Source organism: Labeo rohita, unplaced genomic scaffold, assembly GCF_022985175.1.
Source record: "Labeo rohita strain BAU-BD-2019 unplaced genomic scaffold, IGBB_LRoh.1.0 scaffold_701, whole genome shotgun sequence".
NCBI classification, from domain to species: Eukaryota; Metazoa; Chordata; class Actinopteri; order Cypriniformes; family Cyprinidae; genus Labeo; species Labeo rohita.
In genome coordinates this window covers 25,102-39,230 of record NW_026129636.1, presented here as the reverse complement: position 1 = coordinate 39,230, position 14,129 = coordinate 25,102, and the positions used below count along the sequence as shown (strand labels likewise).

Here is a 14,129-nt window from a genome sequence, read left to right as displayed (position 1 = left end):
GTGTAAAAATACACTTAAACTTGAAATTCATTTTTGGTAAAAGCTAAATTTTATAATACTTCATGTCCATATGGGAGTGACCTTTTGCCTTTAAGCTTAAGATAACCTTTTACATCAAGAAAATAACTTGTCATATCTGACATTCACAAACTACAAAACATGCCAGCTTTGAAGTGGAAGTTTATAATTTTTATTCAAATCAGTTTAAGTCACAGAAAAGAACATTTTGCATTGATTGATTGCAGCAAACATGCTGGTCCATAGAAACATTGCTAGAAATCGTAAAATTAAGAATAAAACCCCTGAAAATGATTTGTATGGAACACCTTTTAATATACAATCTAATGACATTTTTACCAAAACATTTTGATGAACAATGTCCCAAATATATACTATAACACACTTATTTTCTTTTTTTCTTTTTTGCATTTCATCCATTAGGTCAGACAAATAGGAATAGAAAGCAAGAAAGTGAAGTGGTGGAGTGAGAGGGATGTGATTGCTAAAGGCCCTCGAGTCAGGACTTAAATGAGTTTATATGTACGTAAGAGTACACACAAGTAAACACATTACAAAAGAATGGTTAAACAGTTGTCTGCAACTTTGTAATAAGTTGTACTATTCTTGCTAACTATCCTAGAGAGATACTTTGTGCGCTAAAATATTCTAATCAAGATCTGTCAGTATTGTATATTAGTGGAGCAAGCGAATTCTTCGACGTGCAAAAAAAGACAAGGCAAAATAAATCAACATGCGAAAACGTCAGTACTGAGCAACTGATGTATAGATATATATCATTTGTAAATCAAAACTAAGCTTTATCTAATATGAGTGATTGGGTAAGAAAACAGAAGTACTTCATCCAGGATCTAATTTTGATTTCTTCCGTGTCTCAGAAGAGCAGAGAACTTCCACATTTCGATGCACTGCGAGAGCAGAACCTCTTCAGGGAAGAACTCTTCCACCTCAGGAGGAACGTCCAGACCCTTACGCTCCATGTAGGACACAACCGTTTCTTTCAGACTGGAGGACAGACAGAAAACAATCAGTTTATGATGCATTGCCATTGTCAACACAGAGTGAGAACATATGTTGGACATGAGGCAGTACAAACGCAGGCTGGTAGGCGACTTGTCAACGTGACAGTGGGGCTCAGAGGAGGATCAGTTCCACATAGCCAGTCAGAAATTACATTAATTAATTTACATAATTTAATGAGCCTTGAGTACACAAAAATGGCTTAATTCCAAAACAGGCATGGCTGAAAATACGATTAACTTGCGTTCACTAAGTGAGTCAGATGTTAACCAAGGAACCACTCTGATGAATTCATCAACCTGATTGAAAGCAGTACCTTGATGGAAAATAATTAACAAGCTACCCTATAAATAGATTTCACCAGTTTCAACGTAAAAACCTAGGTTCAGCAGCTGCCTTAAAATGTTAAGTTAAATCAACTTAAAACTACAAGTTATTTCAACTCACAATAAAATGTGTTAAAATGACTTGTATTTTTAAGTTGATTTAACTTAAAATGTTAAGGCAGCTGCTGAAAGTAAGTTTTAAAGTTGAAAGTGGTGACAACGTTTTAGAGTAAGTTTACAATGAATTTTTAGAACACTTGACAGAGGTAGTCAGATCAGAAATAGAAACACCTCACTTGTTCTGCAGGAATCACATTACCCAGTCAACACGTGAGCTCATGCCATGATCCCAGTGACATCAGACCATTCTCATTGTGTGAAACATTCAAAAAGTTGAGCAGGTGAGAGGAGGCAGTTCAAATATCTGTCACTGGGGGGCATTCTGTATCCTCTTTCTCAGCACTATCACATTCATATCACAGTGGTCCCTCACGGTGAGCTCACAGTATGAGTGCATGTCCAGCTAACCTTCTCCAAACATACAACTGACCACAGCCTTACATCAAAATGAACTCAAATAAAAGAATCACCAGCTTCACTCATTATTAACCAGACTGACTTTATTTCTCTCAGACATCTACAAAAGTGCTTGTTAAGAATTAATAGAGATTTAGATGATGATTTGTTTTGTTTGGAGATACCATCATAGTGATTTTAGTTGGGCTTTTGACCCCTAACTTTATAATATTATATTTTTTGAGCTGCTGGAGCTGTGTTTGTAAAGCACATTGTTATTGCAATGAAAAAGAGACCGCAATCAAGTGATATTGGTTTGTTATTGATTATATCAACACAGTCGTCATCTAGATTCAGTATGCAGTCTTTGCGAAGGGTTACTACTATAATAGCTCTGTGATTATGCAGTATAGGAACCAGCAGTGTCATAATGACTTAATCATTAATTAATGACATACTCATAGATCGATTACAACAATATATACAGATATCCAAGGGCAGGCTTTAAAATGGTTTAGATCCTACCTGTCTGATCGCTACCACTTTGTTTATTTGAATGGGGAGTCATCTCAGTTATCACCAGTAAAGTATGGAGTGCCACAAGGATCTGTTCTAGGTCCTCTACTATTTTCAATATACATGCTGCCCCTTGGTAATATTATTAGAAAACACGGGATTAGTTTCCACTGTTATGCTGATGATACTCAACTATATCTCTCAACAAGACCAGATGAAACTTCTGAATTATCGAAGTTAACAGAGTGTGTTAAAAATGTAAAAGATTGGATGACCAACAATTTTCTGCTATTAAATTCAGATAAGACAGAGATATTACTTATTGGACCTAAAAACAATACACAGAATCTTTTGACTTACAATTTACAACTAGACGGATGTACTGTTACTTCCACTACAGTCAAAAGTCTGGGTGTTATATTAGACAGCAACTTGTCTTTTGAAAATCATATTTCTCATGTTAAAAAACAGCATTCTTCAATCTTAGAAACACTGCCAAGCTGCGAAACATGTGACCTGTTTCTGATGCAGAAAAGCTAGTTCACGCATTCATGACCTCTAGACTGGACTATTGTAATGCACTATTAGGTGGTTGTCCTGCATCTTCAATAAACAAGCTACAGATAGTCCAAAATGCAGCTGCTAGAGTCCTTACCAGGTCAAGAAAATATGATCATATTACCCCAATTTTAAAGTCTCTTCACTGGCTACCTATTAGGTTCCGCATCAGCTATAAAATAGCACTTCTTACCTATAAGGCACTTAACGGTTTAGCTCCTGCGTACCTAACTAGTCTTCTACCACGCTACAATCCATCACGCTCCCTAAGGTCGCAAAACTCTGGACTGTTGGTAGTTCCTAGGATAGCAAAGTCCACTAAAGGAGGTAGAGCTTTTTCACATTTGGCACCCAAACTCTGGAACAGCCTTCCTGATAACGTTCGGGGTTCAGACACACTCTCTCTGTTAAATCTAGATTAAAGACACATCTTTTTAGCCAAGCATTCAAATAATGTATCTCATAACCATGTACTTCAGTTACATCTGATCAAATGCGCAGCTACGCTAATTATTTCTCTATTTGTTTCTCTGTTTCTGTAACTAGGAATTACACAAGATTCAGTCTGGATTCAGAATACCTGAGAAGAGAAGATGCCAACCCTGAAACAACAAACAGCACTACCAAACTGTGCTGCAAGTGTGATTGCAACTCATAATCACTACTGTTAATAGTGTTCATCACCTGTTTGACTACACCATTACTGATTTTATCATACATCTCTGCCATATGTACATCAACTTGACATACAGTAGTCACCACTAGTAAGCTACTAAATATATTGTAGAATACTACAAATTCTGTACAGCTGCTTTGCAATAAATTGTATCGTGGAAAGCATTATACAAATAAACTTCAATTGCATTGAATTAATTAAAAACAAAGACATCACGAATCAGTGTATGAATCTCAACAATGGTAACAATCCAAAGAGTCATGCTGCAATGCATGCTGGGTAGCTAGTGCACTTTGACCTCACATTGTGACCACAACATGAGTATACTGCTAGCTCATGGTGAGATCACTGTCAGATCAAATGGTTGACTGGGAAGTGATCAATGTTGTATTCAAAACAGCAATTTTGCTTACCCCCAGTCAGGCCTGAAAGTGTCTGTGTCTTTTGGTTTCTTCAGCACTAAAAGCAGAAATTCATGAATCTCCAACAGGAAGGCACCAGCGCTGGATTTAGTCAAAAAACTAGTGAGCTGGCTCTTGTGTTCCTCCTGCAGAGGTTGTTTGTACTCCTCACTGATGTCTTTAAAAGGGTCCTGAAGAGCAGATGAACAGTGTCATGATCACATACAAGCTCACTGAGAGTACAAAGCAGAATGCTGTGTTTACTGTGATGAGTGTCTCACCCCCTTCAGGCGAAGCAGGGTTTCTGATTTGAGAGAGCTGAGCAGCTGCCACAGCGCCACACAGTGTTTCAGACCGCACCTGCCCAATGCCTGCACACACAATTTACTGAAGCATCACACACAGCCATATTACTATTTGGGATTGGGTCAGAACAATTAATTGACTCCCTACATGTTTTCACTTGTGGAAAATTAAAGAATCATTTTCATGTTTTTTTCTTTGCTGGTGAAGTAAATGGAGAAGCAAAAATCCTATCTGCTGTTAACCATCCATGACAGCTTTTTTAGGTTAAATTTTTCTGAGAAGGCTTCATTACATTTTACTCTACTGAATGACTGTTCTTGCATTCATTGCACACTATTTCAATTCTATCATTTTGCACTTAAGGTGACATTACAGTAAAAGTAGTTCAGCTTTTGAATCTGCATCTCAAGGCCTCTATTTTGTTTCAATCTGGTCTGTCTAACTCAGCACAAGAATGTGTATAAACACCTGAAGAGAAACATGTCTAATCATGATCTATCTATACTATCTATACCATTGAAATATTTTGCTTTCCTCATTGAATCATTATTTTCCTGTTTAACACAAGTGAAAAGACACTGCTCTGCACAGACAAATAATGATGAAAGTGTCTGCTCATTTCCAACCTTGAGGACGTGTGGGGCCATGTTGTCAGACATCTGTAGCACCTCCTTCAAGTAAGTGTCCAGCTGCACCTGTGGCTCTCCCCCGGTCATGGCGAGGAAACCCAGCGCCAGCTCAACCGTGGACAGCGCTTCACACACGTCACTGTAGGACTGCAGCTCCTTCACCAGGTTGTGTTGTGTAAGAGCCTGCAGCCGCTCCTTTGAATGCAGAAATCACAATATGGTTTGTGAAATTATACAAATATATTTCTGCATTGTAAACATGGATTTAATATATATATATATATATATATATATATATATATATATATATATATATATGTTGCATATATACATATAATGTAAATAAATGTTCATTTTCACACTAAAACCTTTTTGTGGACCTTCGTCTAACTAAATTGTAACCAATAGATTCATTTAACGGTTATAATGTATTATGCTAAAACAAATAATGCAACTTACTTGTGGAACTTTTCCCTTCACATCCATAAATATGATCTCATAATTTCTGTCCTGTCTCTTCACCATTGTCGGAATACCCTACACCAACAAATAGAATTAATTCACAGTCAATATATATATTATATATATATACACACATATATACACACACATATACATATGTATATATATATATATTGTTTTAACTCTAATCACACATTTCCAACCATTGTGGTGGAGTGACATACATTAAGGGTTATGAGAGGTTTGCCCTGTAGAAAGCGGGTGAAGATCTGATGCTGAATGCTGGGCAGGTTGTACTCCATCAGTGTTTCCTGTCGGCGCTCCATGCTGTACTGACAGTTGGACAGGATCAGCGGCAGCAGGTCCCGCTCGTACTCATAATGGATCACATGCAGCTCCGTCAGGTCAGCTGGGCTTACCGTGTAACTGACAGACATAGGACACAGAAAAACAGGATATAGAAAAATACAGAGGTAGTAGAGAGGTAGACAGTAGCTAAGTATTATTGTTATTGTGTAAAAATCTGGAATCTGATGGTGCAAAAAAAAAAAAAAAAAAAAAAATCTGGAATCTGATGGTGAAAAAAAAAAAAAAAAAAAGAATATTGAGAAAATTGCCTTTAAAGTTGTACAAAATCAAGTTCTTAGCAATGCATATTACTAATCCAAAAATAAATGTTGATATATTTACAGTAAGAAATTTACAAAATGGAACATGATCTTTACTTGCAGTTTTTCTGAATTGATTTGACACATTTTTCCAAACTCAAGTCACTGTTCTCAAAACTGTTAACACAGTGAGATAAACACTTTGAAAATGTCCTAAACATATTGTACATTTTCATTAAGTTCATACAAATTACAAATCATGCAAATAATTCTCTCAAATCAATGTGCACAAACTTATCAAATGTTTTCACAGTATCTAATGAAAACAACCAGTACTTAAAAATATCTGAAAAAGGGTTTTACACAAATCACAAACATTTATTTACCATTTGTTCACAACAAACTAAATTCTGTCATTTGTCATTGCATCAAATGAACATAATTTTAGAGCCATTCAAAAAATATACCATATCTATCAGAGTTACCCTAATTGACCATTTGAAAAAAAACATGGCCTCTACTTTACAGAAGTTTGGGGGGTGGGGGTTACAAGCATAGATTCAATCAAATTCTCTTCCAGATATAAATGAAAGGCAAGACCAATAATTCAGGATAATTCATGCATACAGCAAACACACACACACACACACACGTGTGTATATACAGTGGTGGCCAAGATTAGGCTATTAGAACACTAGTATTTTCACCAGCTAATAAGGGAAAAAATATTTGATCCCCTGCTAATTTTTACGTTTGCTCACTGACAAAAAATGATCTATAATTTTAATGGTATGTTTATTTGAACAGCGAGAGACAGAAAACAAAACAAAAAAAAAATCCAGAAAAACCTTTTTAAAAAGTTAGAAATTGATTTCCATTTTAATGAGTGCAATAAGTATTTGATTTCGCAAAACATGAGTTAGCACTTAGTGGCAAAACCCTTGTTGCTAGACCACTCCAGGACCTTAATGTGCTGCTTCTTAAGCCACTCCTTTGTTGTCTCGGTTGTGTGTTTTGGGTCATTGTCATGCTGGAATACCCATCTACGCCATATTTTCAATGCCCTGGCTGAGAGAAGGACCCCAAGATTCGACAGTACACTTCCCTGTCCATGGTCTCTTTGATGCGGTGCAGTTGTCCTGTCCCCTTAACACCCCAGACAGACGGGCCTTTACATGTGCTTTCTTGAGCAGCTCTGCAGGATTTCAGTCTTTCACGGTGTACAGCATCACCAATAGTTTTCTTGGTGACTATGGTCCCAGCTGCCTTGAGATCATTGACAAGATCCTCCTGTGTGGTTCTGGGCTGATTCCTCAGTGTTCCTCAGTGATCAGTGAAACTCCATGAGGTTAGATCTTTGCTTGGAGCCCCAGACTGAGGGAGATTGACAGTTATTTTGTGTTTTTGTTGTCATCTCACCAAGTTGCTTGGCAATGATCTTGTAGCCCATTCCAGCCTTGTGTAGGTCTACAGTCTTGTCCCTGATATCTATAGACAGCTCTTTGGTCTTGGCCATGGTGGAGAGTTTGGAATCTTTGAAATGATTGATTCTTCACATTTATATAACCTTTGCTGGCTTTGGCTAGCCTCTAAGCTAACGCCTACGATGTGCCTGTTATGCATCACTCCAGTAGGGTTATTGTAAGCCAGTTTGATATTTCACCATTTGCACAAAACTTCAAAATAATCCCACACCTTGCTAGTCTTTCGTGTGGTCATGAGGTCTCTATAAGGGCATGCGAGGTCTGAGGTAAAAATGTATCGTCCTGTTTTTTTTCTTCTTTTTCTTTCTTTCATTCATTCATTTTTTCTTTATTTCTTTTCTTGAACAATAAAACAACATCTAAACCTCTGTTAATTCTAAATTAGAAATTCTGCAGACATGAAATAAATTCAATGGTTAGCAGTGAGTGAAGCTGGCGATGCTGTTTGTGAAGTTGTTTAATCAGATCTTGAGAGATTTAATGCTTTTTTCAGTTGATTGAAGTCAGTCACTAATGCACAATTATCATTCAATTAGTCATTTCATCTTCTCATTAAGGATTTGGGATTTGACCCCAGACTTGCTTGTGAGTTGAAAGGAACGACCTCCTGGCTGAAAAACTGTGCTAATTAGCAAATCCAGGTGATTGGAACAAGTTACTGGGGAGGACTTTTACTCACGGAACCTGGATTTTCCAGCTCCGCTGCTCAACATTTTGAATTCACAGTGAGCTCACATATTACTCACACTCTGAGCGTAACACTTTGAGAATGGTGTGATGTCACTGTAATCATCGCATGAGCTCACGTGTTGACTGGGAAGTCATGCTATAATGATTCATGCTTAGGGTTAAGGCTTTGTTCAACTCAATAACCTTACAAGAGCAATGATTCCTATATAAGACACAACAAATAACACGAGACATCTGAACTCCTTACCCAGACTCCTCTCCGGTGTGTTTTTCCACAGTGTACACAAGGTCATTATGAAGGGCGATGAGGTAGCTGACGAGGGCAGTGGAGCACAGGCCCAGATCACGTCTCTGTGGCAGCAGCACCTCCAGGTCAGTGTCCAGACCCAGATCCTTCTGTGTGTATTCAGCTGGCAGATTTATCTCTCCTGACAGAAAAACATTCATTCGTCAAACAATAAACACTGCTCATCTGCCAAAGAAATGATTAACAGTGGTCTAAAACTGGGTAACCAAGTAGGGTTTGGTTTACCTGTGGTGGCAAGAGACATCCTGAGTTGGTTCCATGTTGACAAGAAGATGTTTATGTGCTTTTTATACCAAGCTAGTGAAACTGTTGGTTGAAAATATGACACTATTACTGGGTTTACTGTGAACATAATCATTATTTATGGAGAAATGCCATATGATTGCAGGACTGCTGAATGCTTTTGCACTGAAATGGGTAAATTAACCACCAACAAGTTTGCTGAAGTTATTAACAACAATTAATTTATTAATCATATCAATCAACATCCTCACACTGACCCTAAGACAGAGCTGAACAACGCTGCCCATTTAGATTCACTTTCTTGCAGAGATCAAACTCCAGCCTTATTAAAGTCTTGATTTTGACCTTGTTGAATTTGTTCATGTGTGTTTGATTAGGGCTGGACTGACCTCTGCAGAAAAACTGAATCTCAAGGGCCCACCCCTGCACCAAGACAAAATTATGTCATGGCAAATGATTTCTTCATTCTCTAATATGGCCAGTACCTTCTTTTTGGCTATCCAGGAACCCTCCTATGGTTTTGAAGGTTGGGTCTGTCATGTTCTGGAACTTCTTTACCAAATCCATCTGGAGAACCAAGATATCAGGAAGGAACCTTACCAGCCGTAGTTCTGCTTCCTAAAATAAACAGTGTATTAGCTAGATCAGATAAGCAATTATTTATATTTATCAAACAATCCTGCACAAACCAACAAGGAAACAATGATGGTAGTGTCCCCCGAACTGCAGCTAAGCCCAGATGTAACATCTGGTTACCATGGCAATGACAATAAATTTCTGCAGTACTGAATGATTCCATGCGCGCAGTCATTATGCATTATGCATTACGCACAGGTGCCAGGTACTGTCTGTTAGATTAGAACGGTGATTAACTTACCTGTACAATAAGCTGTTTAAAACGTGCATTCTGCCATTAAAGTTTTAAACATCCAGATATATAATCGTAAGTCTTGTGGAGCGCTTTCGGAATATACAGTTCTTTGTCATTTCAACTGTTTGGAAACAGAGCGTAAATGTGGACTTCAAAGATTTCTTATTCTGTTGCACCCTCTATAGGACCTGCGACTAGTCGAAGTCACGCTTAAAGCACCATGGCAGAGTATTAAAGTCGACTAGTTGGTGCAACCGCTATTACACAGTCACTTGTCCTCTACCTTTTTACCTTTAATTGTTTGTCTCATGCTGCTTTATTATAGTAAAATAACTAAAATATAACTATAAACAAAATATAAAAAATAATAATAAACAACTATAAGCCTGCCACTAATATCTTACCCTCTGAAGGAACCTCCAGAGTATAGGTAAAGTGTCACGGCCATTGTTCTGCTCCACAGTGTGGGCAAGACTCAACAATGAGACCTTCCTCCTGCAGCTCCAGATGGATGAATTATGGATGAGGGAGTTCTGGGGCAAAGAGCGCAGGAAAAGCTCTGGTTTCCCAAATGTCATCTTCATCACTGGATTAGAAGACACTCGCTCATCTTTCCTGATGGAATCATTCACTTCCTTTAGCTGTTGCTCCAGAACCTGAGAAAGACATCAAAAAATAGAAAGTAGGATTGCGACTAATAATCATTTCAGTAATTCTGAGGTTGACAAACTTTATTTTTCTTAAGGTTTTAAGTCAATATTTTAATTTAACAACACATTTGCATGTTCATAGTTCTCTGATGACAGTTAATGGTCACTTGACATGCAGTGATCCAGTGATCTTTTAAAGAGGATCCCTGTTTACTTGTTACGGTCAATTTATTTCTCGTTGAGTAGGGGTTTAATTTTATTCGTAACACTACGGTCTTCTGTCCAGGGGTGTTGCTAGATCTTGAGCTCTACTGGGGCACAGGACCCCCATTACTCGTATCATTTTTCTTTTTTGAACGCCAGTTGCATGTAAACAAACCTGTGTAACCAACTATTCCTACACTGCAACAAGCATTACAAGTAAATGTGTACATTAATGCTTTAAGCATCTTCATCATACTTTACATAAATGTTCTTAACCTTTTTTAAGGCAGTTAATGCAGGGCACATTGCTGCTAAAAGTGCGACATACAGGTGCGTACCAGGCCGCATTCGAGCACTGGTTTCGTCATGTTTTTTATAGCCCACCACAACTGCATGCTGACACTTCTGCGTGAAAGGCTGTGCAACGTGCGCATTGCAGTTAAAAACACAGACGCACACCGGCATGGATATCTGCGTGCATGGGCCAATTTGATTTTGGTTAAACTGCGTTGCTTTTAGAAGTGTTGTTGCATGTAGATTAATGTGGGGCATGTGCCCCAGTAAAAAGGGTCTAGCGACAACCATGCTTCTGTCCACTCACAGCACTTGCAGAGATCAGTATGAAGTTTGTAAGAGGTAGCATTTACTGTGAACCAGTCTTCTCTGAAAACACATCATTATAAGATGCACACATGTAAATCAACACAGTTCGCTCTGAAACAAGCAGTCACACTGACAATATACTTTAATTGAAGAAAGTGGACTAAAACAAACCAATGTCATCCAGTACTAGAACAACAAATATACACCTCCTACACCTTTAGAACAAAGCCCAGGAAGGACTTTTCATTGGTTCATGAAGTTTCTGTCCTTTAGCCATCTAGAGACGATTCCTAGCAAGCCTTCACTTAAAGGTACGCTCTTCTGTGTGCTTCAGATTTTAGGACCCTTTGGTGCTCCAGAAGATCAGCATCGACAGCACTGCTGATATGGATTCCTGCTCCTTTCCCCACTGCATTGTAACCCATCACAACCAGTGGAAGAAGCCACCACCACCGGACTGCTCACTTAACCACACAGAACATAAATACCACATAAATACCACCAAACCTCTTCCAGAGACCTTGTACACTGTAAAAAGTGAAACAACAGAACCTGTGCAGTCATTGTTTAAAGGAGGTATTTCTATTTGATACTACCCATAATTCTAGTTTTGCTGTTGTAACCTAGCTCAACCAAGATTATGAAACATAAAACAAGAGGATGTTATTTTAGCTTAAATCCATTAAGTTGACTCAACGTATATCTTTCAATAAAGCTCAGAAGAAACACATTCAAAACATGCACACCAGCTCCATGCTTCATTCAATGAGAAAATATGATTTGAAATTCAAAATTACGATTGACAGCGCTACACTTCAGCACAATGGTAACCACTGCATATATATCTACAGTATATGGAGCTCCACCGGGCTCCATCTTCCCTCCAGCTCTGCTTTGGTTGGTCATCCTGCCTTTGCCTCAGTTGGGCTCTGCCTTCAGCCCTCCTGATCCTCAGTGTCGCCCAGGATCATCGGCTCTCCATCTCCACCACCTGCTCCGTCTCAGTCGGTCGGTCCCCCGGAGTCGTCAGCCCTTCCTCCACCATAGCTCCTCCCTCTGTCGGCTCCACCGTGGGTCACCCTCATGGCTGTGGCCTTGGTCTCATCTTACTGCTCCAGATCCCTCCTGTCTCCTCCTTGGCCCCTCCCTCCTTCGTCACCTCCCTGGACTGTTCAATTTCCTCCTTGGCTCCTCCCTCCATCTGATCCACCCTGGAACCCACTGATCGTCCTTCCCCCGGGTGTCCATCCTCCGCTGAAGCCTCCTCAAGAGACTTATTTTTTTCTTCCTGTTCATTAGCGTCATTCCCATTACCTGTCCTTGTAATTAGCACCCCTTTAAAAGTTTGATTTTGGAGTTTGAGGCTACAATGGAACACACATGCACACTCTAGGTAACAGTTTCCCTGTCCGTCTGTTACCCTGCCTGAGGGTTTTATTAAAGACTTTGCATTTACTCCTACGTCATGTTGCGCAGTCCTACACGCACTGTTACACTCAACATTTATCACAAAACATTTATTTTCCAAAAACCATCTCTTTTTTTTCCTAAAAAAAAAAAAAATCAAACCATGTACATCCATCTCGCTCACATATTATTGAAGCACAGTTTGTGCTGATTTAAAAAAAAAAAAAAAAATAAATTAAAAAAAAATGTCAGAACATCCAAAGGGCCCCAAAATCACCTCAGACACCAGTTAACGTTTATTATTAGGTCCTGGCTCTGAGGAGCTTTGCCTGTTTACTTGGATCACCTTTATTGGATGACTGCTTTTTCCCTGTCTGGACTGACTATTTTGATCATCGACCATTGCTTGTATTTCTGACCATCCATATGCCTATTTATTTGGATTTACTTTTTAAATAAACATCTGCAAATGGATTCAAACCCAACATCAAGCCTAAGGCTATAAAGTGTACCAGATGGTTTAAAGTTTAAAATGTATTCAATTTTATCGTTAATAATTGTCTATCCATTTCAGACATAATGACAAATGGAGGAAATGCACAAATGCTAAATCAAACATGATACAGTAGATATACAAGATACACAATACACTAAAAGAAAGCATGTTTACCTTCAGCTGATGTGTAATGACGTCAGTATTCATGGCATTTTCCCATCCATTTCTTGCATCTTTAGAGGAAAGGTTTTTGTCATAAGGAGCAGGCCCTGTTTATAAAAACAAATACATTTCTTGAATTTCTGTGGCATAAGATCAATATGGTATGTGGAAATGTAAGGTGAGTTTTGAGAGCTCTTACACTGGCTGGGCTGACAGGGTTCCAGTAGACTGTGGATGGTCAAATGGATGGTACTGACTGTATCGTCCAGTCCCTTACCCAGAACTTTGCTCAGCTGTTCCATGTCCTTCAAAAGATGGGCCATCAGGAACGGCCCAGGATCTGGCACAGCAGGCTTGATGATCTGCTTGATGCTCTAAGACACATTTAAGAGAATGAAGATCCAATGCAGAATGAAGCTAAAGTTGCTTTCACTAAGTTCTCCTACCTCAGGGGGTGTCCAAACTCGGCCCTGGAGGTCCGGTGTCCTGGAGGAATTACAGTGGTCCTCCAGAACAGAGTTTGGACACCCCTCAGCCCTGTCTATTATTGAAATGCATGTTATTGATTTTTGGTGAACAATTGATTTTTGTTTATACAGTTTAAGTTTCTCACTTTTTTTCTCATTTTTTCCCCTGCATCGTTATGCTTCACCCAGGCTAATTAATTAAAGAACAAATATACATGGTTGTATGCTCTTCATTGTGTGCCAAAATATGAATGTTATAAACAGCATTTTTGACATAAAAAAGAAACAGTTTGAAATCAGAATAATAGAAAAATCACAAATGATAGGTAATACAATACAGCGCAATAACCAATGCTGAAATGTCTCTGACCAATTTTCAATGGCAAAAACATATTATACAACACAAATGTAGAAACCATCAACATAAAAAAGAAGAGGTGCACAAATAAATACAAATAATAAATAGAAACAAAATCTCAGAATAATCGGGATACTGTATGCAGCAGTAA

General features: G+C 38.6%; 1 protein-coding gene across 1 annotated transcript in view; it reads right to left on the bottom strand.

Moving 5' to 3' along the window:
- Positions 1–219: 219 nt before the first annotated feature.
- Positions 220–14,129, bottom strand: part of LOC127161643 (E3 ubiquitin-protein ligase rnf213-alpha-like) — a gene marked incomplete at its 5' end in the record, with an annotated part of 39,008 nt that continues 25,098 nt past the window's right edge. Inside the window, 12 exons of the mRNA XM_051104368.1 lie at positions 220–1,023; positions 4,044–4,222; positions 4,313–4,402; positions 4,964–5,161; positions 5,426–5,503; positions 5,653–5,854; positions 8,458–8,638; positions 8,743–8,823; positions 9,246–9,378; positions 10,036–10,287; positions 13,166–13,260; positions 13,353–13,527. Coding sequence (XP_050960325.1) covers positions 870–1,023; positions 4,044–4,222; positions 4,313–4,402; positions 4,964–5,161; positions 5,426–5,503; positions 5,653–5,854; positions 8,458–8,638; positions 8,743–8,823; positions 9,246–9,378; positions 10,036–10,287; positions 13,166–13,260; positions 13,353–13,527 — 1,818 coding nt within the window. The remainder of the gene's footprint in view (positions 1,024–4,043; positions 4,223–4,312; positions 4,403–4,963; positions 5,162–5,425; positions 5,504–5,652; positions 5,855–8,457; positions 8,639–8,742; positions 8,824–9,245; positions 9,379–10,035; positions 10,288–13,165; positions 13,261–13,352; positions 13,528–14,129) is intronic.